The following is a 27746-nucleotide window of genomic DNA, read 5'->3' as shown; positions in this document are numbered from 1 at the left end:
TCTGGAGTTGTTCCCCCATACTGTATACATCTCCACTCTGCAGGTAGTCCCCATACTGTATACCTCCTTTCCCCTTCTCTACTTGGCCCACATAACCCTCGGCCCACCCTCTTCTTACCCCTCTTGCACTCCCTGGCTGCAGGAGATGACACACACGGTCGTACCCTTCTCCCACACTCTAACAATCGGTGAGGGTCTGAACAAATTCTGACTGATTACATCTTTGGTATGTCTATGTGACCTGAGAAAAGTTTTTTCTTTTAAGTGACAGGGACACTTTAGATACAAGGTTTTTTTGGGGGGGACCTTGTGAAAAACATACACCTGAAAATACAGACCAAGAAAAATAATGAAGAACACAGTCAGCCTCAGGATGCATTCCCCTGCCAAAGCCATACCTAGGTGCAGTAACCAATGGCAGTATAATTTTGCCTGTAAAACTGATTATAGACAGAATCATAGGGTAATGAAGCCATGACTACATACACTTTTTTCCTTGACCTAAACCAGAGATGGGGAACCTTTGGCCTTTCAGCTGTTGCAAAACTACAATTCCCATCATGCCTGGACAGCCAAAGGAGGGCCAGAGGTTCCCTATTACTGACCTAAACTGATCCCACAGTATTACACTATGAGACGTGGATTTCTCCTTTTGTTTTCTCTGACATTTACAGAACATCAGAACTGTCCGCTCTTATTTGTGCTGGTAAATACCGCACTCTCGGACTTGGGAGAAAAAAATTGCCCTTTGTCCTGCATCTCGGGTTAGCGTCTTCCAGTCAATGTCACATTACCACTGTGTGACATTGCTTATGGCCCAGGGAAGACATTGTAAGTGATGAATATTGTCACTTTAGACTATTGTACATGAGGAACAGCTCTACATGATGATTACCATTAGTAGTAGCCTAATGCGATTCACCTAGTTTAGAACCTCTGGCCCTCCAGCTGTTGCAAATCTACAATTCCCATGAAGCTTGTTTTGCAACAGCTGGAGGGCCAAAGGTTCTAAACTAAGTGAACCGCATTAGGCTACTACTAATAATGGGATCTGTAACCATAGCAACAGCTAGAGGGACAAAGGTTCCCCATCCCAGACCTGGAGGGAGAAGGCTGCAGTACCATACACCACCACTACCAATGGTATGGCGATAGCAAGTACAAGTACTTCTTGCTTGAGCATCACAAACACTTTAAATGGTTCAGTTAGATTCCACCGATCTGATACTGATGGCCGTCAATTTTATACATACAGCATAACTACTTACCTCCAGAGGTGGTAAAACAGCAGTGGGATGTTAAGACCCAGAGTAACCCATTCAGCGGCACACATAAACATGAGACAGAAGAGTCCATGAATGCAGTATTCTGGTACTACGAGCTGGTGGAGAGAAAAAAGCAGGATGAGAAATATGATGTAATGGTCGGTGAGACGCAGAAAGACACACAAGGACAAAACAGGATGACGTGGTGAATTTTAGACTTGCTTTTGCATAACTTAACCTTACGTTTCAGGATAAGGACATCTTTCAAGTAGGTACAATTGTTAAACTAGCATGTGCTGCAAGACGAGAGCTCTGTCTATGAGAATATTCACTGTCATAGTCATAGGGCATTTTGTGGCGGTTCTGCACCAGCCAAACAGTGAAATATTGCAGTTAATGGTAGATGACACACCAATGGGTGACAACAATATGGATTAACAGTAGGGGGAGTAGGGATAGGTAAAGGTCCCTCTGACTTTACTACTACCAGAAGTAGATAAATACAATCCGCAGGTAGAGCTCTGACTCTACTACTACCAGAAGGAGACAGATAACAATCCGCAGGTAGGGCTCTGACTCTACTACTAGAAGTAGACAGATACAATCCGCAGGTAGGGCTCTGACTCTACTACTACCATAAGTAGACAGATACAATCCGCAGGTAGGGCTCTGAATCTACTACTACCAGAAGTAGACAGATAACAATCCGCAGGTAGGGCTCTGACTCTACTACTAGAAGTAGACAGATACAATCCGCAGGTAGTGCTCTGACTCTACTACTACCATAAGTAGACAGATACAATTCGCAGGTAGGGCTCTGACTCTAGTACTACCAGCCCTCTACTACTACCATAAGTAGACAGATACAATCCGCAGGTAGGGCTCTGACTCTACTACTACCAGAAGTAGACAGATAACAATCCGCAGGTAGGGCTCTGACTCTACTACTAGAAGTAGATAGATACAATCTGCAGGTAGGGCTCTGACTCTACTACTACCAGAAATAGACAGATACAATCCGCAGGTAGGGCTCTGACTCTACTACTACAAGAAATAGACAGATAACAATCTGCCGGTAGGGCTCTGACTCTACTACTACCAGTAGTAGACAGATACAATCTGCAGGTAGGGCTCTGACTCTACTACTACCAGAAGTAGACAGATAACAATCCGCAGGTAGGGCTCTGACTCTACTACTAGAAGTAGACAGATACAATCCGCAGGTAGGGCTCTGACTCTACTACTAGAAGTAGACAGATACAATCCGCAGGTAGGGCTCTGACTCTACTACTACCAGAAATAGACAGATACAATCCGCAGGTAGGGCTCTGACTCTACTACTACCAGAAATAGACAGATAACAATCTGCCGGTAGGGCTCTAACTCTACTACTACCAGTAGTAGACAGATACAATCCGCGTGTAGGGCTCTGACTCTACTACTACCAGAAGTAGAAAGATACAATTCGCGGGTAGGGCTCTGACTCTACTACCAGAAGTAGACAGATACAATTCGCGGGTAGGGCTCTGACTCTACTACTACCAGTAGTAGACAGATACAATCCATGGGTAGAAAAGACAACCACTGTTCAAAGAATACCCGTCAGTAAAAAAAAAAAAAATTTCAACATGTCAGATAGTCATGTCAAAAGTTTTTATTGGGGGTCACCAAACAGGGGACGTTCTGCCAACAGTTATGGCAACGAACGGCCGCATGAAGTTACAGTATGAGCACTGATTCATGAGGCCGTTCACCTACTGACCACTGTAAAGGCTCCTTTATCGATCCCTGATCAACTGATGGTCGCTCGGAATGGACAATAAAAGAAACCATAGTCTGGTCCTATCTATAAAAATGGCGTCATGTCATTGTCATGAGGTCGTGGTTGTTCAGACAACTGAACTAAAATGATGTATCCAAAAGATCAAAAAAGTTGAAGGATATAAAAAAAAGAATTATTTCCATTTTATGTGAATAAATTTAAAAAAGACAGGATACTATATTGTACTTTATACAGCACGTTACACTTCCCAAGTGGTAATGTACATGTATATATCCCATATATATTATATGACGATTGGCAAGGTTGAATTCCATTAACTCCGTCATTAATTCTACGGTCAACTTTTATGGCAGTACGGCTTTTACCTACTTGTCATTTCCCTCCGGAGCTGTCACCTGCCTCACAGAAGTCACACAAATCTTAGAGTTCCATAAGTCCCGAACCCTCTGGTCACAAGGGGTCCCTCCACCTAAGGTTAATGTTCTGCCACCACGTCTTCTATTATGCGACCATTAGATCAATAATACATTAGCAGAAGTAATTTTCACCATTACGGGGTCAAGTGAGAAGTTATTGTGATATTCGGAGTCTATTATACTGTACACTTTAATTGGTAGTTTCTATCAATGCCTTTAGGTAAAAATCAGTGATCTTTAAAAGTCACTGGGTAAAGTCAATGATCCCGATTAAGATGAATTGCCTTCTTAAAACGGCTGATACTATTGGAATAAGTTTAATGTTAAAAAAAAAAAAAAAAAGTTTTACTGCACATTGATATTTGTATAGCGATGACCTGGAAAATCTACAGCTGTGTTCCGGTACTGGGGCGTTGTGTTTTCTAGCATGGCGCCAAATGTACAGACAAAGAAGGGCTTGCGCAACTATGGAAAACAGATCTGTATTCTATGGATCCATTGTATGGCAATAATAAAAAATGACTAGTGCATATTGTACCCCTAGGTTTACACAGAAGCAACATAGTAGCATAGTTAATAACGTTGAAAGAAGACAAGAGTCCATCAGGTTCAACCTAGAGAGCCAGCTGCATACAGGATTTCCAGCCAGTCTCCAAAACAAGTACTTGCCGGACCTTAAAGGGGTTATCCAGCGCTACAAAAACATGTCCACTTTTCCCCCTACTGTTGTCTCCAGTTCAGGTGCGGTTTGCAATTAAGCTCCATTTACTTCAATGGAACTGAGTTTCAAAATCCCACCCAAGCTGGAGACAACAGTAGGGGGAAAGTGGCTATGTTTTTGTAGCGCTGGATAAGCCCTTTAAGCCATGTAGCAGTCTGCCAGGCATCTTCCGCTTAGAATGGCCGTTGACAAACTTATTTCTTATGGGCTGTGATGTGCCGTTGCATACCATGCTATGAAGGTAAAGGGGTAAAAATTATTTTCGAGCAGAGCTCGGAAATGAGCATTATGTCTGCAATCATTGGCAATCTTTATACCCAAACAATTAATCCATAATGCATATTTTTTTGAAGATTGGCAAAGAAGGGGAAGGTGATAGTTAAGTGGCAATGGTTTAAAATGATTACTCATCCACATTTTTTACGGATTTGCAGATGCTATGAACGTTTCACCTGTAAAAATTACAGATCTGCAAAGAATACCAACTCTCTCATAGACTTCTATGGGACAATCTGTGCCACAATTATGGTCCATACTGGAACATGTCAGTAATTTTTTGCAGATTGCAGATCCGTAAATATATGGACAATGTGAACCGCCAGATTGAGATCAATGGACCCTCAATTTGTCTGTAATTGCGGATATGCAATTACGGACAAAGCTACAGAACATGTACATGTAGCCTTGCTTGGTAGATACCATGGCAAAAGGTGACTACAGCATCTAGACGGTTATTTCATCCGTGCTACTTTATTGATACTCCTAAAATGCAATGATAAGGTGCTTATTGGTTGCTATGGTACATCTCGTAAAAAATAGAGAAAATGCAATCAAAAAGTCTAATCGACCCCAAAATAATACCAATAGAAACGACAGATTATGGTGTAAAAATGAGTCCTCACTCAGCCATGTCGACAAAAATATAGAAAAATTACAGATGTCAGAATATAATGATGTGAAGCTTATTCTTTGTTTTGAAAGTAGTAACACATAACCTAAACTACTGCATATCAATTCTGGGATCAGGCTGACCTGAAGAATACATTTAACATGTCTATTTCGATGCATGTTGAAAGGCGTAAAAACATACCCTCCTCCCAAAAATGTGTATTTCCCTTTTTTTATTTCCTTATTTATTTATTTCCTTATTTATATCCATATTTCCCAAAAAGCGTTTTCCTTTTTTTTTTCCCCTTTAAACTATTTGAAATACATTTTATGTTAAAATTAAGAATGCCATTAAAAAGTACAATTGGTCTCGCAAAAAACAAGCCTCTATAAGATTCATGGAAGGTAAGGAGGAAAAAAACTAAAATGCAAAATGAAAAATTTACATAATAATTAAATTAGCAATGTCGTTCAAAAAACTTTGGGACAGGGACATGTCAAAAGTTTTGATGGGACCACCCTCAAGAGAACGAGCTGGAAGAAGAGCATTTTACTCTCTGCGTCACAGCGATCTCCCTCCTACCATTAAGTCTATTAAGCCTATTAAGTCTTTGAGGCTGCAGAACGAAGATAACTGACAGGTGAGACCAGGGCCGTATTAACAGCTGCTGCTGCCCTAGGCACTAAACTTAAAGGGTGGTATTACACGGAACGATAATCGGCCGAATTGTCCCGATTCGGCCGATTATCGCTCCGTGTAATAAATGCAACGATCAGCCGATGACAACGATCATCGGCTGATCGTTGATAAAGTTTAGAACCTATTTTCGTCGGGCGCCGACCGCGCACCGCTGCGTGTAATAGCGGTGCGTGGCCGGCGACTAACGATATACATTACCCATCCACGTTCCAGGGCTGCTCCTGCCGTCCGCTTCTCCCTGCGTCCCGCGCGCGCTCTAGCGTCACAGAGGCCTGTCAGCTGATAGGCCGCTCAGCCAATCACAGGCCGCGGCGGTCCCGGCCTGTGATTGGCTGAGCGGCCTACCAGCTGACAGGCTGCTGTGACGCTAGAGAGCGCGCGGGACCCCCGGGAGAAGTGGACGGCAGGAGCAGCCCTGGAACGTGGATGGGTAATGTATGCCAGTTTAGCAAGGGCTGCAAGGACATCGGTAACGATGTCCTTGCAGCTCTTGTCAAACGATTATCGGGCCGTGTAATAGGTCCAGTAAACGAGCAACGATCTAGCAGATCGCTGCTCGTTTACAGGTATTATCGGGCCCTGCTCGGCCCGTGTAATACCACCCAAAGACGCCCCATCTAAGGGAGCGTGAAGGAGAGAGGTTTCGGTCACATGCATGTCTCTACATGTAAAAACATTGTCTGAAACGTGTTTTTCCTGGTTTTTAACTGCTTAAAACATAAATTGAATCAATGATTAGAGAAGTCTGCATATTGTGTGAAGGAATTCTCACCACAGGATTGGTAGATTGGTAGGTAATAGCTCCAGACCTGAACAATTTCATCATACCTCCCCCCCCCTCAAAAAGACAACAAATTTAATGACAAGTTTGAGTGGGAGGTGGGAGAGTAAAAAATAAAGACAACAAAAAAAGTTGTTTCTGTCCCCCTGCTCCCTGGTGCTGCCCCCCTGCAAGGTGCTGCCCTAGGCACCGGACCATGGGTGCCTAGTGGTAAACACGGCCCTGGGTGAGACGTACTACTGCCTGATTCTTCCCACTTGTCCTGCACCTCTGATAGTTTGGGGGTCTGTGCTGAGACCCCAACTGTTTAAGACTTTCTCCGAAAAGTTTTTTTTTCCAGACATATAGGTGGCACCAAAGAGCAATCTCTCTTCCTTCTGGATGAGGACTTCTTTTTATATTCTTACAATATTCGCTCCAGAAGTCTTCCTTGTATGCAGCCTCACAGTTCTGTTGAATTCCTAGAAGCTACAGGTGCCATAATATATGATATGAGCTCTATGCATAGCCCTAATGCAGCTTATGTATACTTTTCTATGTCTTTCTTATCTATTACAAGTTTTGGCTGAAGAAGAGAAACGCTTTTTTTGGGTCCTGTCACTCAGACAGACCCCTTTGTATTAGGGCGTCCTGCAGATGCTTAAGGGCACAAAAACATCCTCCTGAAGTGTTAATTTCAATGCTAAAAATAGCTTGTTGCATATGTCCCTCCCCTTGAGAGCCCTTCCCGTCGTTTAGCAGAGTTGAGAAGGAGGTCATGTGGCATATTTCCCTGAAGCTCTGACTACTTAGATTAGTGGATTCATCTCTGTTGACTAGTTCCGCTGTGATAGGACTGCCTATAGAAGTCGTAACCTAAAGGGGTCAGTGGACATGTCGGTTTTCACAGCTTTCTTACAGTCAGGAGCATATTCAATATTATAATATTGTAAAAAAAAAAAAAACTTAAAGCAGTTTTAGGCTATGTTCACACACCATAAAATAAAATAAAAATAGGGTTGCGGTTAAAATGCGGCAGTATTTTCAATATAATAATTCACATAATGGAAACCAATGGGACATTGGACAGTTGATTACGACCGTCTAAATGGAAATCCCCCAACAGTTCAGGGGTCACATTTACCTTTTATTTTATTGTGTGTGAACCTAGTCTTAAAGGGGTTATCCAGAATTTTTTTTTTATTATAGCCTTACTGACAGTGCTGTGGGGGACATGTCAGTAATGTATACTTACCTGTCTAACCTGCCCACCCCTGCAGTTCTGTCAGTGTTTTGAAAACATCCCATAACGATGGCCGGTCATCATACGCGTTATGAGCAGGACAGGTAACTATACATTACTGACATGTACCCCGCAGCCCCAGCAGTATGACTGAGTATGAATTTATCCCAGACAACCCCTTTAAGGTCTAATGTAACCAGACAAGTAGACTTAAAGGGGTTATCCAGCGAAATTTTTTTCTTTCAAATCAAGTGGTTTCAGAAAGTTCTATAGTTTTTTTTTTTTTTTTACTTTACTTCTATTTAAAAATTTCGAGTCTTCCCATATTTATCAGCTGCTGTATGTCCTGCAGGAAATGTTTTCTTTTCAGTCTGACACAGTGCTCTCTGCTGACATCTGCGGCCGAGACTGGAACTGTCCAGAGCAGCAGCAAATCCCCATAGAAAACGGCTCCTGCTCTGAACAGTTCCTGTCTCGGACAGAGGGGGTAGCAGAGAGCGCTGTGTCAGACTGAAAAGAAAACATTTCCTGCAGGACATAAAGCAGCTGATAAGTACTGGAAGACTTGAGATTTGTAAATAGAAGTAAATTACAAAGCTGTATAACTTTCTGAAACCAGTTGATTTGAAAGAAAAAGATTTTCACTGGACAACCCTTTCACTTTAAGGCTCATATTAGTAGCTTCCTAAACATAAGCCATTGATATCTGACTGGTAGGGTGCTAACACCCAACAACAGCATAGCTGCTGCTGTTGCTAGATCTATACTGTATATGAGGCCAGTGGCAGGTGGCTTAATTTGTGGTGTAGTGGCAGTGTAGGGTTACTGCAGTACGGTAGTGTAGAGTTAACTATAGCTCATGACCATGGGCTGAGGTCCTCCCATCTGCCCTTTCCTGCCCAGCTTATTACGATGGATGGGCCTTTCCTTTCCTGTACATATAGTGGGACCTGTTATTTGTTGTTTTTTTATATCTCATATCTATATGTCACAGAGAAAATGAAAAGTTATATCTCTTGAAGTGCAACAATGAAAAAATGAAGTTCTACAGCAGGGGTCCTCAACTGGCAGACCACGGTCCGAACCCAGACCTCGGAGGCCAGCTGTCTGGACCCCTGCTGCAGCTGTGCTATGCACAGTAATTATGAGCGCTCATAGTTACCGTGCAGCAGCACTGACCGAGAGGGAGCTATATACTACAGAGAGAGAGAGCGCACAGGGGGGCTATATACTACAGGGGGAGAGACCACAGCGGGGCTATATACTACAGGGGGAGAGAGCACAGGGGGCTATTTACTACTGGGGGAGATCGCACAGGGGGTCTATATACTACTGGGGGAGAGCGCACAGGGGGCTATATACTACAAGGGGAGAGCACACAGGGGGGCTATATACTACAAGGGGAGAGCGCACAGGGGGGGCTATATACTACAAGGGGAGAGCGCACAGGGGGGGCTATATACTACAAGGGGAGAGCGCATGGGGGGCTATATACTATAAGGGGAAAGCGCTCAGGGGGGCTATATACTACAAAGGGAGAGCGCACAGGGGGGCTATATACTACTGGGGGAGAGCGCATGGGGGGCTAAATACTATAAGGGGAAAGCGCTCAGGGGGGCTATATACTACAAGGGGAGAGCGCACAGGGGGGCTATATACTACTGGGGGAGAGCGCACAGGGGGCTATATACTACTGGGGAGAGCGCACGGGGCTATATACTACTGGTGGAGAGTGCACAGGGGTCTATATACTACTAGGGGAGCAACAGGGGGCTGTATACTACTGGTGTAGTCACCCCCTTTGTACCTAATTTCAAAGGGCTGGTGTGAGAGAAAAAATGCCAGTTTTCCCACAAATAAGCATCAATTCTGTATGTAAATAGTTCAACAACGTTTGTGAAAAGTAACAAAACACATTTACTACTGAAGTTAAGGTCGGACCTTTACCTGACAATAGACCCCAGTAAGTGGCCTTTCACTAAAAGTTGTTGAGTACCCCTGTTCTACAGCTTCATTTATCAGCAAAATCTGTCAGATAAGCAATTTTTTGAAAGCTCACTTGTAATTAAAAAAACATGTGAGACCCCTACTAAACAAGAGAACGAGCAGGCATTGTACTTCCTCGCTGTCCGGGCAGTCCCATAGACCTATACTAGAGCTGTCTGGACTGACATAGCTGTGAAATGTGCTACTGTGCGCTTCTCTCGAATATGCAAAAAAAAGCCTGTGGAGCCTCATTTACGAAACACAGGACTAGCCAGATATCCCTCCAGGAAGGACCCAGCCAAGGGGTGGCTCCTGTAGGGAAACCACCAAAACCACCATATTAGGTGGCCCTATAAGTCAATGTAATGACAAGGGAAAACCAAGGTCAGGTATCTATCCACAGACAGCTGTTTCGGGGTGTTGCCCCTCATCAGTGTGGAGCAGGTGGGAGCAATGCCTAGTAGAACCATACAGGAAACCTCAGGGAGACCAGCCAAAGATATTACTGTGTTATTTTTGGCTTGCCTCCCTGAGATCAGTGATCTGTTTCTTTTATGGCTTCACTGTGCGCTTCTTTCGGCCTATTCTCCTGATCGGTGGGGTTCTCAGCTTGTAAGCTTGAAACTTTCCTTTAGGAAAGGCCGATAAAAAGCCCATCAGAAAATTGCTTCTCTGATGGACCTCACTGGTAACAGTGTATAGAAGACCAGGACTCGTGTAAATTGTATTTTATTAAACAAAAAGCCATATACTGTAGGAGAGCCTAAATACTCAAATACACAAATATATGCCTTTTGGTTGCATAAACTACTATGTGCTCTCATTTTGCTCATTAGTGTTGAGCAGACTTGCAGAACTGTACAAGTTCGGCAATGTTCTCCAAACCTGAACACTTGGCATTTGACTCTTAACATCTGGATAAGTTGGATGGGGCTGCCAGGAAAACATAGATACAGCCTATGTCCTATGGCTGCATTACTGTTTTTAAGGACTCCCTAGGACGGCATCCAACTTATCCAGCCACTAGTAATCAAATGCCTAGCGTTTAGATTTGGAGAACATTGCCAAACCCGAACTGCACTGCAAGTCCGCTCAACAATACTGCTCACCCCTCCTTGGAGATGAGCGTGTGTCAAAAGCCAATACTGAGATATATTAGATAAACTGTCAAAAAAATCAACAAGATCCAGTGAGAATTGACTGCATGTTGCTGGATTGTTGGAGAAAATATTAAATAAAATTTCATGTTACATCCTTTGTTTAGTTTGGGGATGATCTAGTGGTAATGTGGCTGCCGCTATACTGCATAACCCCATAAATATGCTACCAGATTTCTTCTAGGTATATGGCCATTAGAGATGAATGCAACCCGACCATGCTTGAGTGCGATCATTTGGCTTTTGAATAACAGTGGCTGAAGTTGGATGCAGACCTACGGACAAACGATTGGACTCGAGCATGTTGGAGGTGCGCTAATCTCTAATGGCCATCAAAGCTTCAAATTAAAGATCCTTGTAGTTCCTACATTGTTAGGGCCGATTATTGCTCCGTGTAATAGAGAGAAAAATCAGCCGATGAAACAATGATCAGCAGCTGATATTTTATTAAGGTCCACACCTAAAATCATCGGGCATCGGGCGCGGCCGACAGCTGATGATTGTAGTGTAAAATAATAAAGTATTAACTTACCTTACCACGTTCCCCAACATCTGCAGCTCTGCCTTCTGTTCCGGGCTCGGCACTGATTCGGCCAGTGCTTGACTGAGCGGTCATGGCCTGCCAGTGCAGAGACCGGAACAGAAGGCAGAGCTGTAGACACCAGGGGAGGCCTCAGAGAACACCAGGGAAGACCCAGAGACACTGAGGAACGTGGTAAGTTAGTAGTAAAGGCAAGGGCTGCACGGACATCGCTAACGATGTCTGTGCAGCCCTTGCTGCCCGATTGTCGGCTCATGTAATAGCTCATTTACAGTTTATCATGGGGCAGTGTTATACAACCCTTAGAGAGAACTTTCCCCAATTCTCACACCTAGCTGCAGAGAGTGTCTGAGGAACACCGATGGGAAATGTGAGCCCCTTATTTACAGAGTAATTTTCCTCTTCCCCCCCCCCCCTTTGTATATTCCACCCCGTGCCATATGGTACTCAAAGTAGTTGCAGTAAGTGTCATAGCTGTCTAGCTAAATGGTATAAGATGCCTACAGCTTTTTACCTTACAAAACACTTATAAATCTCCCGTTCTCTATTCGAATCTATTTGCAGCTATATCTGTTCCCGATTGCAATGAATGTTATTCTAGTGCGAGATTCATGGTGGTGTGACCCGCACATACGACACAACACACATCTGATAATATCAAACAACACAGTAACACACATGGCTGACCTTTCTGAGCAAGCAGCAAATCCGCTCCACGTTCTTAACCCTTTCTCTCTGCAGAAAAGGTGAGAGAGGTAGAAAGAGAGGATGGAAAAAAAAGAGAGAGAGGACAGGTTTGAGAGTTAAGAAGAGCTGTGACTTTGAGCAATAAAAAGGGGGCAAGGAAAGGCGAAGAGGAGCGGAGAAGTGGAGGTGCATCACGGGGGATAGAGCCAGAGATGGCATGCAGAAAGATACAAAGAGGTTAGTGACATTGTGAGACACTTTACATGGGCCCCCTGCACTGCCCCACAGCTGTTCCCCAGAATACTCTGCAAATCAGAAGCAGGAAAATGACCCCCACCACCCCCGAGTCACTTACTGCTCGCGATGGATTCCCCTGTTCAATAGGATTCTTAAAATCTGTTCGAAGTTCATCAAAGGCAATAATCTGCAGAGAGAGAGAGAAGCTTATTAGCAAACAGCACAGCAGGTGCCGGAGCAAAGGAAACTACCAAAGAGGATTCTACCGCGACAAACGTGGAGAGAATACAGATCAGGAAGCCTGGTCAGGAAAGGTAATTTATTCCGAAATCTCTGGTGGCAGCCGCGTGCGGCACTAGCTGTCGTGTGCCTGGGTTACGCATTTCAGTTACTCATCACAAACCACGTATATAAGGCTCGGAATTGCATTGCGTTCCTTCGTCACCATTTCTATTTACAGCTTTTATCTTATGGACCTTTAGGGAATATAACTTTAGTGAATACACTTGCCAGACCGTGACAGCGTCATCCCCATAATGACAGCCGCAAATAATGATCATGAACATCAGTCGCAGTCTTCAATATCAATAAATGGCCGTCTTTTGGCGCTAAAATGATTTTAACCTTGTGGAAACATTGCCTTAGGTTATTTTTCCTAAACCCAATAAATTCAAGCAATAATATTACAATAAAGAAAAAGAATTCCTATTGTGCGTCAGAGCTGTACATCCCTAACTATGAGTTAGTAGTCAGAGTGTGCTGGGCTTCTTTAATAATGTACAGTACAAACCCTGTTCATATGACTTTTGGTTGCATGTAGACACTATAGGAAGGGACCCTTGCTCAGGAGCTCCCTCTTTTGGTGAGGATCAGTATAAAGTATACATTTTTGATGCAAGGGGGGGACTATAAAGCTGAGGGGTCTAAATCAAGCTAAGGGGGGTGTACGTAAGCATGAGGGGGCTTGAACCTCACACTCCCGGACACTAACATTCACAATCCCCTAAGCCTAATTCACACCTCCTCAATCTTAGAACCACCCCTAGCCTTATATCCTCATCCCCTCAGCCTGACCTCACCATTTTAGCTGTTAATCCACCCTCACTCATCCTGATTCACACCTCTTAGCCTTATATACACACCCACTCAACCTCATATCCACACCTCCTCAGCAAAATTCATACTCCCTCAGCCTTATATCTACACCTCTTCAGCTTTATATCTACACAACAGCCTTTTTATCCATACCCCCTCTGCCTGATTCACACCCCCTTATCCTTAAATCCAAACCCCCTCAGCCTTATATACATGCCCTCTCAGCCTTATATTCACACCCCTCAACCTTATATCTACATCCCCTCAGCCTGATTCAAACCTCCCCCAGCCTTTTTATCCATACCCCCTTAGCCTGATTTAAACCACCTCAGTCTTATCACCCCCCCTAGCCTTATATCCAAACCATCTCAGCCTTATATCCACACCCTCTCAGCTTTATTCACACCACTTCATCCTTATAGCAACACCCCCTCTGCCTGATTCACACCCCCTCAGCCTTATATCCAAACCCTCTCAGCCTTGTTTCCAAACCCTCTCAGTCTTGTATCCATGCCCTCTCAGCCTTATATTCACACCCCCTCAGCTTGATTCACACAATTCATACTCCCTCAGCCTTATATCTACACCTCCTCAGCTTTATATTTACACCCCACCCAGCCTTTTTATCCATAACCCCTTAGCCTGACTTACATTACCGCAGCCTTATAGCCACACCCCTCAGCCTTATATCCAAACCCTCTCAGCCTTATATCCACACCCTCTCAGCTTTATTAACACCACTTCAACCTTATATTTATACCCCGTCTGCCTGATTCACACCCCCTCAGCCTTATATCCACACCCCCTCAGCCTTATATACATGCCCTCTCAGCCTTATATTCACACCCCTCAACCTTATATCTACATCCCCTCAGTCTGATTTAAACCTCCCCCAGCCTTTTTATCCATACCCCCTTAGCCTGATTTAAACCACCTCAGTCTTATATCACCCCATGCCTTATATCCAAACCCTCTCAGCCTTATATCCACACCCTCTCAGCTTTATTCACACCACTTCATCCTTATATCTACACCCCCTCTGCCTGATTCACACCTCTCAGCCTTATATCTACATCCCCTCAGCCTGATTCAAACCTCCCCCAGCCCTTTTATCCATACCCCCTTAGCCTGATTAACACCACCTCAGTCTTATATCACCCCCCAGCCTTATATCCAAACTCTCTCAGCCTTATATCCAAACCCTCTCAGCTTTATCCACACCACTTCAACCTTATATCTATACCCCCTCTGCCTTATTCACACCCCTCAGCCTTATATCCAAAACCTTTCAGCCTTGTTTCCAAACCCTCTCAGCCTTGTATCCATGCCCTCTCAGCCTTATATTCACACCCCCTCAGCTTGATTCACACAATTCATACTCCCTCAGCCTTATATCTACACCTCCTCAGCTTTATATCTACACCCCACTCAGCCTTTTTATCCATAACCCCTTAGCCTGACTTACATTACCGCAGCCTTATAGCCACACCCCTCAGCCTTATATCCAAACCCTCTCAGCCTTATATACATGCCCTCTCAGCTTTATTAAAACCACTTCAACCTTATATCTATACAGCTCTGCCTGATTCACACTTCCTCAGCCTTATATCCAAACCCCCTCAGCCTTATATACATGCCCTCTCAGCCTTATATTCACACCCCTCAACCTTATATCTACATCCCCTCAGCCTGATTCAAACCTCCCCCAGCCTTTTATCCATACCCCCTTAGCCTGATTAACACCACCTCAGTCTTATATCACCCCCCCAGCCTTATATCCAAACCCTCTCATCTTTATTCACACCACTTCAACCTTATATCTACACCCCCTCTGCCTGAATCACACCCCCTCAGCCTTATATCCAATCCCTCTCAGCCTTGTTTCCAAACCATCTCAGCCTTGTATCCATGCCCTCTCAGCCTTATATTCACACCCCCTCAGCCTGATTCACACCCCCTCCTAATCACTGATCCTTGCATTCACACCCTTTCTTTAGAATACATTTTCTGCTCATGTGACTAGAAAATGTGCAGATCCACCAAATAGTAAACTCCCTATTGCCCACAGAACCAATGAAATTCCAGCTTTCATTTTTTAAAATGCTTAAAAATTAAAGCTGGAATCTGATTGGTTGCTTGGGGCAACCGCTCCACTGTTCCTCTGCACAATGTAACTTCCCTATATCTCTGGAATTGGGCGAGGGGGATAGCATAGCGAAAAAAAAGTTAAAATGGTGTTGGAATAAAATTTAAGAGACTACAAAATTATATAAAACCTGTATTCTTTAATGGGGTTATCCACAATTATAGAAGCAAAGCAGTCCCCCCCCCCAAAAAAAAAAAAAAAAAAAAAATTGGTATTACAATTTATAATAGAACTGGGCTGAAAAAAAAACCCAAACTGAGGACAAGAGTGGCACTGTTTCTGGAAGAAAGCAGCTGCTTTTCCATTTCTGGATAATACTTTTTAGGGTGCGTTTACACAGACAGATTTATCCGACAGATTTTTGAAGCCAAAGCCAGGAACAGACTATAAACAGAAGAGAGGTCATGAAGGAAAGACTGATATTTCTCTTCTTTTCAAATCCATTCCTGGCTTTGGCTTCAAAAATCTGTCAGATAAATCTCTCAGTGTAAAAGCACCCTTACCATCTAATGTGTATAGGTGCCTGCCAACTCTCATCAGATGTCGGAGGAGAGAACAGTTGGGTATGCTGGATTTCAACATAGTCAATCCTTTTGCTGTCTGTCCTCACCAGAGCTGTCTGGCAGCGGCTTTCTACTCCTCTATCTGTTCTAGCATAACCGACAACTATCCAAAAAGTAAGGGCAGCTTAAAGGGAATCTGTCAGCTATAATTCACGTTTTAGGCTAGGTTCATACTATGTAAAAACAATGGCCGTATTTCATAACGCCGACCGTTATTTCTCAAATAATTGCCGTTGTTTGCACAAGGGCCGTTGTTATGAAATACGGCAGTTGTTTTTATGTAGTGTGGCCCTAGCCTTATACTGCTGACACTGTTAGATAGCTATTAGGTCAAGGAGACACAGGGTACTTTATATATATCCAACTGTGCTTCCAGAATGTAGAAAATGCTTTTATACATCTGACAATAAGGCTAAAAAAATGGTGTGTGAACATAGCCTCAGGCTGTTCAAGGACACATCCTACTACACATAGCTGTCAATTTCTCCACAGAGAATAACAGAAAAACAGCACAATGCAGATTTCTAAGAAAAGATGTTATTTCATGAGATATACAATTATTAAGTAAAGCAGACGTGTGAGGAGCGCTGATAGACGGATGTATGGATAGAATACACCGTACATCAATGGAAAGGAAACAAATTTTGCAACTATTCTTTTATCTTAAGCAATAGTGTCTGTCTAATCCAATCCCTGTTATAAACATTAATACGTAGCATATGATGCTATACCGCCACATGATGAGCACCTATATATATATATATATATATATATATATATATATATATATATATCACAAAGAACAATACAACCATTAATATCATAAAGTGGCCAAAAAGACATTTATCAAACATGCTGTAAAGTGAAACTGGCTCCGTTGCCCCTAGCAACCAATCAGATTCCACCTTTCATTCCTCACAGACTCTTTGGAAAATGAAAGGTGAAATCTGATTGGTTGCTAGGGACAACTAAGCCAGTTTCACTTTACATCATGTTTGATAAATCTCCCCCATTGTGTGGTCAGAGCCTAATAGTGACTTCTTTGTGCCCCCACATAATATGTTCGCACTACAGGAACATAGCGAGGAAAGGCAGCTGTTTCGTAATATAGAGGGCTGCTAATAATGATCATGATCATTATTAGTGTCCGGCTATATTGCTTGACGGCCACCTTGCCTCACTATGTTTCCAAAGTGGGATCATAGCCTAAAACTTTCCCAGTAAAAGTCCCCCCCCCCCCCCCACTCCAATAATGTTGTCTTCTTAGCGCTGCATAAACGTTCATACTGCCCCGCCTTTGTACTGCCCCGTCACAGTTATGATGCCAACTTAAAGCCCTATTGCACGGAGCGATAATCGGACGAATTGCCCAATAATCGCTCTGTGTAATATAGACAGCGATCAGCTGATGAAACCATCATCAGCTGATCGTTTCTTTATGCCCTGACCTAAAATCATCGGCTTACGACTGTGTAACGATACACATAATAGAGATGGGCGGTCGGCGGCTAACGATTCAACAAACAGTTTACATCACCTCTCCACGTTCCTGGTCTCCTCCTGCGCTGTGCTTCCTCCCCCATCCTAAGTGCTACAGCTTCAGAGTGGCTCGTTAGAGCTGAGAGACTGCTCAGCCAATCACTGGTCCCGGCCAACGATTGGCTGAGCGGCCTGTCAGCTCAGACGGACTGCAAGGAAGCTGCAGCCGTGGGAACGGAGAGGAAGCAGAGAGCAAGAGGAGATCAGGCACATGTAAAGGTAATATAAACTGTTAAGGCAAGGTCTGCACGGACATAGCTAATGATGTCCGTGCAGCCCTTGCTAAACGATTATCGGGCTGTATTATAGGCCCAGTAAACGAGTGCCTTTCTAGCAGATCAGCGCTCTTTTACAGTATAGATCGGGCTGCCATCGGCCTGTGTAATAGGACCCATCGGCTCCGTTCATACGGAGTTAAACTGGCGGAATTCCGCGGCGGAGAATTCCGCCAGCTTCTGTGTCATAATGACATGTTCATTCTTCAGCGTAAAGAGAGAAGAGGCGCGCAAGCCTCCCATAGACTGTCATTATGACACGGAAACTGGTGGGAAACTCAGTGCAGAATGCTACAGAATGGAAAGAACTGAGTAGAATGATGTATAGGATTATCGGAAATGATTCAGGATAACATAACTTATTGGTGAAAACTTTGCCTATTTAAGTGATTGACAGCTGTTACTGTGGTGCACTGCTGTGAGGCTTGACCGGTCACTTGCCAGATGGTACTGTGTGACGCCACTACTGTGGTGGTTAGTCAAGATATAGCTCCTCCAGATGGTATACTGTCGTAACGCCAGTGCCAGGTGGGCACACAGGTATGGAGGCACACCTGCTTTTATTTTAGAGTGGTGTGCTATACCCTTTCCCCTGTGGTTGGTGACTTGCCGGGCTGTGAGGGGGTCCCTTGGGTACTTATCATGGTGGTCCGGAGTGGAGTTGTGACCGACCTAGACTATTGGTACCGCCACCCACAGAAAGGGGAGAGACCCAAGGATGTGGTATCTGCTGTGTAGTTGCCTGAGTAATGATCACTGAGTCCAGTTAGCATAAATAGATCTTCTTTACTGAGAGAATACTTTATACAATAGCGGATAGCAGACTGTAGACTGGACAAGACAAAAGCTGTACTGAGGACCTTTAGAGTAGTAGAGCTGAGAGTAGTTGAGAGGAGTTTGTACTGAGAGTGCTGAGTAGTTGAGAGGAGTTTGTACTGCAGGTTCAGAGTAGTAGAGAGGAGTAGGTCGTGAGAGTCCCAACCCAAGTAGTAATGTGCTCTGCCGGAACTTTAGAAGAAGAAGAAGTAGTAGTATAATACTGAAGACATAAAATAGCCCGTGTTTTGACCTTTTTCGCTATACCACCTTTTGCTCACCAGTGTCGAGTGAGTTGGGGTTTCTCTGACTTGTCCTCTCCTTGGAGTAGCTTAACACTGCATAGTGTGTAGAAGTGCTGCCTTCAAGAAACTGGTGTCTGTGTCTCCCTTGTGCATCTGCTCTGCACAGGAACCTGACTAAAACCAAGACAAGTTCTGGAGTGGGGATCTGGCAAAGCCAGGGCCCAGCTAGACCAACTTGTTTAGAGTTTTCTCTACTCAAAAACTAAACTAAAACTAACTAAAAGTGGGTGTAAGCTCCCTCTCCCAATGTGACAACTTCCTACAGGTGGTGTAATATCCCCTGTGAGTGGTGGAGAAGAAAGCATAGAAAGAAAGGAGCTCAGGGATAGGTAGAAAAGAAGAGAAGGTCCTCATTGGTGTACAGATTACAAGAAACAATAACCCTTTAGTTTCCTGCAGCTGTGCAGAATACAAGTACAGTTACATACAATAGTGATACCTTGTGGCAAAACTTTGGTACTACTTCATCACCACAGTTACTTGAAGTACAGGCTTTTGCGAGGGGTGTAAAACACTAGTAACACCCGTGGTGGGACACCACATTACTATGCGTGTTCATGCGGAGAAGGCTGCCAATTACTGCTGGCACCCACTGGACTCCTCAACTCCAGAACTGCATATTATTCTGCTCATGATGATGGGTACAGCATATATCATACAGCGCCCTATGTACACACATGAATAGTCCACAGAGCTGCTAAGACTCCACGCGCCTCCATACAACCTCTGTGTAGACAGACTGTGGTCTCTGCATACTGTTTGTTGCATTTGTTTGTTTATAGTTTTATTGCACTGGCCACGTGTCAGCACCTTTTTATTTTTTATTCTGTTAGGATAATAGGAGCTTGTAGGAAGTGGACAAAGCTGTTAATCTTAGCCGTGCACTTCAGCCTGTGTTTCCTTGGTGATCGCCCATTATGATGCCATGACACAATGATGCTGTACAAAGGCAGGCATAGCTCTTTATTTTTGGATTATTCGTAGCTCTTTTGGTTTTAAAAGGACTTTTCGTCACCTACCTTCTGTATGACAAAGCTATGTATATGCTGCGTAAATGAATGTGCTTTATGTCTACATTAGTTGTTTTTTTTTTAGCATCCCCCCCCCAAATCTTATACTAACACCCCTGTGTGAATACATATCCCCCCTCTCTTCTCTTTATAATATAAAAAAAAAAGGATTGATATAAAGTATATGTGGTGTCCTACCACGGGTGTTACAGTTATATACACCCTTCGTAAAAGTTTGTACTTATTGTACTTGTGTGTGTGTGGTGATGAAAGTAGCACTAAAGTTTCACCACTAGATGTCACTGTATTATATATGTGTATTTGGAAGCTGCACAGCTGAAGGATGTAAAGGGTTATTGTTTCTTTATGTGTCACCTGAATCTGCAGACCAGTAGGAATCTGTTTTTCCTCTCTCCTATCAACTCTTTCCTTATTTCTGTTGCATTTTTCACCCACTCACAGTGCATGTTAGTTACGCTAGGAAAGTAAGTCACATGGGTGAAGCAGGTGCAAAAGTCTTTCGTGTTGGGCATTGTGGAGGAAGGACTCCACAGTGGTCCTATCTGGGCCGTGGCCCTCTGCCAGGTCCCTGTACCTTCAAAGCTCAGTTTTAGCTAGAAACCCATATTAGAAGGAAGCAAAACAGTACATCTCTAACAACTTTCTTACTAGTAATGCTACACAGCACTTTGCACTGTTAAACCCCTCTTAGGAGAGGATAAGCCAGAGAAAACCTCAACCCACGCCATGAACAAGGAGAAGTAACAGAGCAGGACAGTATCCACAAAAGCCACGGAAGCTAGGAACTGATCCGGATAGACCAAAGTGGCAATAAATCTAGGAACTCGCAGCACGGGTGTCAGCAGGGAAACCTCAACATTCCGCTTATGCCAGGTAACAAGGTCTGGGCTTGTGTAACCCTCTAGGACGGTTCAGAGTCTAGGCATAAGGTGGTGTGAAGACTATCCAAGGTTAATACACGGGCACAGGTGTTCTTCTTCTTCTAAGTATTCTACCTCATCCTTCAACATCCCTGCAGATCACAGCACTACTTGGGTTGAGACTCTCACGGCATCCTCCTCTCTACTACTCTGCTTCTTTGTATCACTCAGCACACTACTCAGTCGGCACGACTATATCCTACACTGCATTTCTACTACAGATCTGGAACTATTGTCAAATGTATTACCCCATACTTTATCAAGAGAAACATTATAATCTTGTAACCTACTGCAAGTGAGCACTTTCTAGTAAAAAAAACCCAAGCTTATTTAAGTTAAAGAGACTCTGTAATTCTTCGCTTTCCACTGACACAGCACACACCGCAGCCTTAAGACGCTTTCCCTTTCTGTGGGTGGCAGTTCCAATAGTCTGGGTAGGTCACTACACCACTCTGGCCATCCGTGATTACACTATCCAAAGGGACCCCGTAGCAATCTGGCAGGACACTGACCACATGGGAACAGGGTGTAGCTGGCCCTTTAAACTAAAAGCAGATGTGCCACTATACCTGTGTGCCCAACTGGCACTGGCGTCAGGACACAACATCCCAGGGACCAGATATAGCTCGGCCAACCACCACAGGAGTGGCGTCACACCTCACCACCTAGCAAGTGACTGGTCGATCCTCCGATATAACACCACCGGGGGTACACCACATATACTTAAAGCACACCGATGTTTCAGGTAAGTTTTTAGGATAAGCTGCCATGTGTATACATGTGGAGTAACTCCATTTCTGGCCATTATATAACTTGTATATGGCATTTTTACCAGATGTCTGTTATGTAGGTGTCATATATAATTTTTAGTTGTCCCTGAGCTAGTTGGTAGAGACTAGTTGCTACAATGTGTCCCCTACACTGCACACACACACACACACACACACACACACACGGAAGGCTCCTGCTCCCATATATCTCTATAGTATTCACTCAGAGACAGCAGCTGCATGGAGAACATTATAGAGCAGCACTAGGCAGTTTAAGCTGTGAATCAAGAAATGGTATTAGGTCTAATAATATATGGTCTCGTTTTTTGCTTTTGACTCTATTCAGTCACTCATCCTTCACTTCCTCCCCTCTCCATAAACTTCTATGGACAGCACGTAACCGATCCCTCAAACTATGTAAAGTGCTGTGATATCAGTTGGTGATATACAAAATAAAGACATTAAAGAATTGTCATTAGTGCAAAGTGTATTAAAACATTTTATGGGTACCATGCTGCTCACGCAATAGGACACCTTTGGCATTTTAAGGCTTTGTTCACACATCGTCAAAACGACCGCCTCCATTTAACAATAAGTAGCAGCTTCTTATTTGGTCTTATTAAACAAACAACAGCCATTGTTATAAAATAACCACCGTTATTTGTCGTTAACAGTGTGTGAACATAGTCTTACAGTGTCTCTTAACAGCATCTTGTTATTTTTATTCATATTTATATTATGGTCCACCATGTGCATGTCCACTTACATAACTTAGTACTAGTGGATGTGCATACTCACTCTCTGCTTAGCTAGGGTCCTCAGTTCACTAGAGAGTAGTCAATAGAAAAAACATTCTACAGGAAAGAAAGCCACAAATACTGTATTTTTCAGCGTACAAGACGACTTTTTAAACCTGAAAAATCTTCTCAGAAGTCGGGGGTCATCTTATACGCCGGGTATGGTTGCCGCTTATGGTGACAGGTGAGTTGATTGTTGTTTTCTTTTTTTTTAAGTTCAATTAACCCCTGCCTGACCGCAGCAGGGCACCATCTAGTGAACCCTGCTGCGGTCAGACAGGGGTTAACATTTTCCGCCATTTAAGACGAACCCCTGAAAATCTTCTTAAAAGTCTTATACACTGGAAAATACGGTAGGTGCAGTATGGGACCATTGCTATGACCATGTGTATTGGCCTATACAGAAATCACCAACCAGAGCTTATCTAGGTTACATGGTCTCTTGTTATTGCGGATACTTATGTTTTTCTCAATAACATTATCCAACTATGTGGATAATGTGAACTTATTCGAGGGTGTCCTGTAATGGTTTCCCCGCCCGGCATGATGATTCAATATAATACCGGGATTGGAGAAATGTTTTGAATCTCCACGGCACAGGACTTGCGAATAAGCCAAAAGAGGTCTCATTTTCTGACAACTAATATGGCTGCACTTCCTGTTCTCAATCCCTATGATTTACTAATAAAGCTACTTTATACATTTTGGGGGGTAAAATTTCTTCAGGTTGAATTATTTAACTAAGGGACTTATATATGTAATACAAAATGTGTAAAGATAAATAAATAAATAAATAAATAAAAAAGTTTTAAAAACATACATAAAAAAACCCTAATAAAATGCTCCAATAAAGATTTATATGAAACCCTTTCCCATTATACAAATAAAAATATAAAAAAAAACATGCAAAATACACATATTACATATCATAGCGTGCGTAATTGTCCGATCTATTAAAATATAACAATATTGTTTCCGCGTGGTGAACAGCCTAAATGAAAAGCGAAAAATGCAGATTTTTTTTTAAATTATATATTAGAAAAAAAGTAATAAAAAAACAAATTCAAAACAATCAAAATTTTTGTCTTATACCAATAGGATACCAATAAAAAGGAAAAATATAAACATGGCGAGGCGGAACATCGCTTCAATTTGACCTGGACATCCGTGTATCAATGACCTCAGTCATGAAGGGGTTAAACACCGTACAGCTGTGCATATATATAGTTGATTATACCTTTTTTTTTTGCTATGGAAACTCTTGCCTGTGTGGCTATAAATGTCCTGTTAAAGGGGCTTAAGAGAGATGGGAAATTTTGATTACATGAGTTTTCATGAGGTATTATAGTCTTTTTATATTCTGCAGGAGCATGAAGATAGTCATATACAATAAGCCGCCTAGAAACAGAATATGGTACATTAATAATTAAGAGCCAATATTTCCAAGAAGTTCATAAGACCTAAAGGAACTTGTGGCTGACCAGTATGGAATATAAAGTATGTTCACCCAGTATACAAAAAAAATAGATATATCAGATGATGGGATCACAACAAGGGTCCCCTAAACATCTAAAAAAGTTGATCTTCCAAGAAGAACCATAGAATCACTCAGCCACATAATTCATATGAGACCCTATGTGATTTGGAAGGGATGTAAGGCCTTGTGTGGCCTCATCACTAGATCTAACAGAAACATTGCTTGCGTCACTGCTGAGAGGGTCATTTTGATGTTTAAAAGGAATAAACAAGCAGGTTTCCCGTTCTTATCAGAAACTAGTAAAAATCCTAAACCGTTATGAGTTTTGAGTGTTTACAGCCTCTGTTCTGGTTCCGATCAGTGTTCTGTGGATTTCCTGGACTCACTCTGCTTCTGCCGAGCCCTTCTGATTACTGGGGTGGTGTGTGCAGTATAGCCTGGTTATGGACGACCAGTCACTTGCCAGATGGTGATGTGTGACGCCAATGATGTAGTGGTCGGTCGGGATATAGCTCAGCCAGATGGTAGATTGTCGTGACGCCAGTGCCAGTAGGGCACACAGGTATGGGGGCACACCTGCTTTTATTTTAAGGGGACTGGCTACGTCCTTTCCCCTTTGCTGGGTGACCTGTCGGGCTGTGACCCACTCGGACTATTGGTACCACCAGCCACAGAAAGGGGAGACGACCCAAGGATGGAGTAGTGACTGTGTGGGTGTGGAGTAGTCTTGTTATCATAAATAAAATCTTCTTTACTTTGAGAATAATTTGTACAATAGCTGATAGCAGACTGTAGACGACAGAACAGAATCTACGCTAAGAGCCTTTGGAGTAGAAGCGCTGAGGTGACTTGGTTGCGTACTAAGAAGTAGAGTTAGCTGAGGACAGTAGAGAGGAGTTTGTGCCAAGAGTCCCAACCCAGGGTTGAAGTGTGCTCTGCCGAAACTTTAGAAGAAGAAGAAGTAGTAGAACACTGAAGAATAATTGAAAGTAGAAAGATACCTTTGCCCGTGTTTCGACCTTTGCTGTCATGATACCACCTGTTGCCCTATTGTGTCAGGTGACCCATCCTATTAGGGTGACACAAACCCTAGACCTTGTAACTTGAGTTTGCCTGATTACACCTGCACTGCGAGATAGAGTACATAGGCTTGTAACAACTTTGCTCTATCCGGATCCGTTCCTCTTGTTTCAGGATACTGTCCTGCCCTTTCAGAAGTGTACACAGTGTGGGTTGGGGTGTTCTCTGATTTGTCCTCTCCTGAGTGGCTTAGCACTGCATACTAGGAATAGGTGTAGCTTTTGAAGAAAAAGTCTCTGTGTCTCCCATGTGCGTCTATCCTCTACCACACACTAGACTAGACTACACTGGACTGACCGGAGGGGGGACCTGGCAAAGCCAGGGCACAGCTGGACTACAGCAGAGATCGTCTTGTCTTGCGTTCTCTCTCCACCAAGACTTGGGTAAGACTTACTAAGTGCAGGCGTGCACTTCCTCTTCCCATGTGACAACTTCCTACAGGAGAAGTAATGTCCCCTGTGAGTGGTGGAGAAAGTGTAAAGAGAAAGAAGGATAGACATAGGTGAAAGGAAAGAACAGCTCTCATTGGTGCGCAGATTCCAGCGAGGCAGAAATTTCTAAATCTCAAATTTTTAATCTTTCATCCTGGTGACCAGTAAATAGGCATAAAGCGGAGCCACAACAGCGTGTAGTCAAGCTGCCTCCACCCTCTTCCCAGCCATTCACACTTCATTGGCAGCCTGAGGGCCGGGCTTTGCATTAAGTTCCCAGAGCTACCAATAAAATGTGAGTGGCTGGGAAGAGGGCGGAGGTAGCATGATTAGATGCTGCTGCGGCTCCGCCCTCATGCCTAATTACTGGGTGCCAAGATAAAGGATTAAAGATCAAGATTTTAAAAATTGCTGCCCCACTGGAGTCTGCTGGGCACAGTGTCAGAGAGCTAAGGTACTGGGGCCAACTGACTCTCCTGCGGGGAGGTGATTGGCTCACTTTAAGGAAGAGTTATGAACAGGAGCCCAAGAATGTGATAAGGAATCATCGTGCCCAAAATCTTTTCAACATATCTCATTTACTTGAAAAGATATTGCCAATTTTTTGTTTTCTTTCTCTTTTGATGTAGCTATCATTTTTTTAGGACATTTGGAAAGCAGCCATATTGGATGTCACTTTTGATTAAGCTTTTCATAAATTGATAGTGAAACTGTCATTTTTGTCGGCGGCTTCAGCCAAAAACAAAGTGACAATTTACCATCGGTTTACAGAGCTTATTCGGAGGTGACATCCAAGATGGCCGCCCTTTTAATGACATTCCTTCAAAACGTTTTTTTTTGTAACCGAACAGAAAAAAAAATGTTAATATAAGTAAAAGAAACCAAATAAGCAGATTCTGGCTGCTGCTTTAACTTCTGATTTAGCAAGCTACGGCCAATTGCACTTTTAGGGTGGCAATTCTCTCTACTGTGATTATAAGCTTGTCATTTAGATTTCAAGCAGCCTGATCCTTTGTTTCCCAAGAGATAAGTGTCACCAGATGTGTCTGGCAGACGCTTGTCTCTCTTCCCTATTAAAATAACATTAACACTGGTAATAGCTATCTTATGTGTATGTCCTGTTTAGTATAGGCGGCACAAAGAGTCTATTAGCTGCTTACTGGTAAGAATGTTTGTAGGGGCTACAAACAACGCGCATAACATATTTGTTGTAGGGTTTCATACTAGTAAATGATAAGTCAGAACATTTATTGCAGAAGTAATTTTACAGGATAGAAGACAAATAGTCCAATAGTTCAATAGTCCCTTTAAATCACCACTCCTCTCACTCACCATAACTATTTGTTTTGACCCAGTTTGCAATGTAAAGCTATGTTCAAACAACATAAGTAAAGTATTAATCACGTCCGTTGTTGCCGATTTATAGTATACACTCCGGCCGGGATCCTTAGCGGCGCCGCAAAAAACTGACATGTCAGTTTTCTGCGGCCGCTATTTATTGAATAGCGGCTGCAGAGAATCTGTCAGTTCACACAATGGAGCGTGCGGCTGCGGCTGTACTCACCATTGTGTGCAGCGGGGAATTCGGATGAGGGCGCACATCCGCATCCAAATTCAGTAGCGGTTAAGATCATCCAGCCAGGACTGCTGTACTGGCCGAGATGATCATCAGTAACGTTCTGTGATCCGGTCAGGTCAGGCTGGTGTTTTACTAAATGTGAACGTGGCCTAATGAAGCTTTGCAGTATATGAATTGATCACATAAGTACATCTATCTACAGACTATATTAATGGTACTCTGGAGAATTTTTTTCTTTAAATCAACAGGTGCTAGAAAATGATGCAACTTTATAAAGTACTTATACTTCAAGGTAACCAAGCACAGCCACTACATGATGTATGGAGCTGTCTGCTTCACACTGTTCTCTGTATATGGGCACTGCGGTAAACAGCTGATCACCCCACCAATCCTTTATTGATAACCTATTCTGAGGATAGGCCAAAACCACTTTAAGAGCAGCCATGGTGGGTGTCACTTGTTTTTATTTAGAAGCTTACATTAACTAGGGGTGGGATTTTTTATTTATGAAAAAACTTTTTTTTTTTCTTTTTTTACA

At 43.2% G+C, this 27746-nt stretch overlaps 1 protein-coding gene across 4 annotated transcripts in view; it reads right to left on the bottom strand.

Moving 5' to 3' along the window:
- CNIH2 (cornichon family AMPA receptor auxiliary protein 2) overlaps positions 1 to 27746 on the bottom strand; it is a 76318-nt gene that overhangs the window by 8080 nt on the left and 40492 nt on the right. For 3 of the 4 annotated variants that reach the window (XM_069968199.1, XM_069968198.1, XM_069968200.1), the window contains exons 2-3: positions 12503 to 12571; positions 1269 to 1381 (exon numbers count right to left, since the gene is read on the bottom strand). In XM_069968199.1, coding sequence (XP_069824300.1) covers positions 1269 to 1381; positions 12503 to 12571 — 182 coding nt within the window. Of the gene's footprint in view, positions 1 to 1268; positions 1382 to 12147; positions 12196 to 12502; positions 12572 to 27746 lie in introns of all 4 variants that reach the window. The other variant, XM_069968201.1, reaches the window with a different exon arrangement.

Source organism: Dendropsophus ebraccatus, chromosome 4 (genome assembly GCF_027789765.1).
Source record: "Dendropsophus ebraccatus isolate aDenEbr1 chromosome 4, aDenEbr1.pat, whole genome shotgun sequence".
In the NCBI taxonomy this organism is placed as follows: Eukaryota; Metazoa; Chordata; class Amphibia; order Anura; family Hylidae; genus Dendropsophus; species Dendropsophus ebraccatus.
This window is presented reverse-complemented; position numbering and strand designations above follow the sequence as displayed.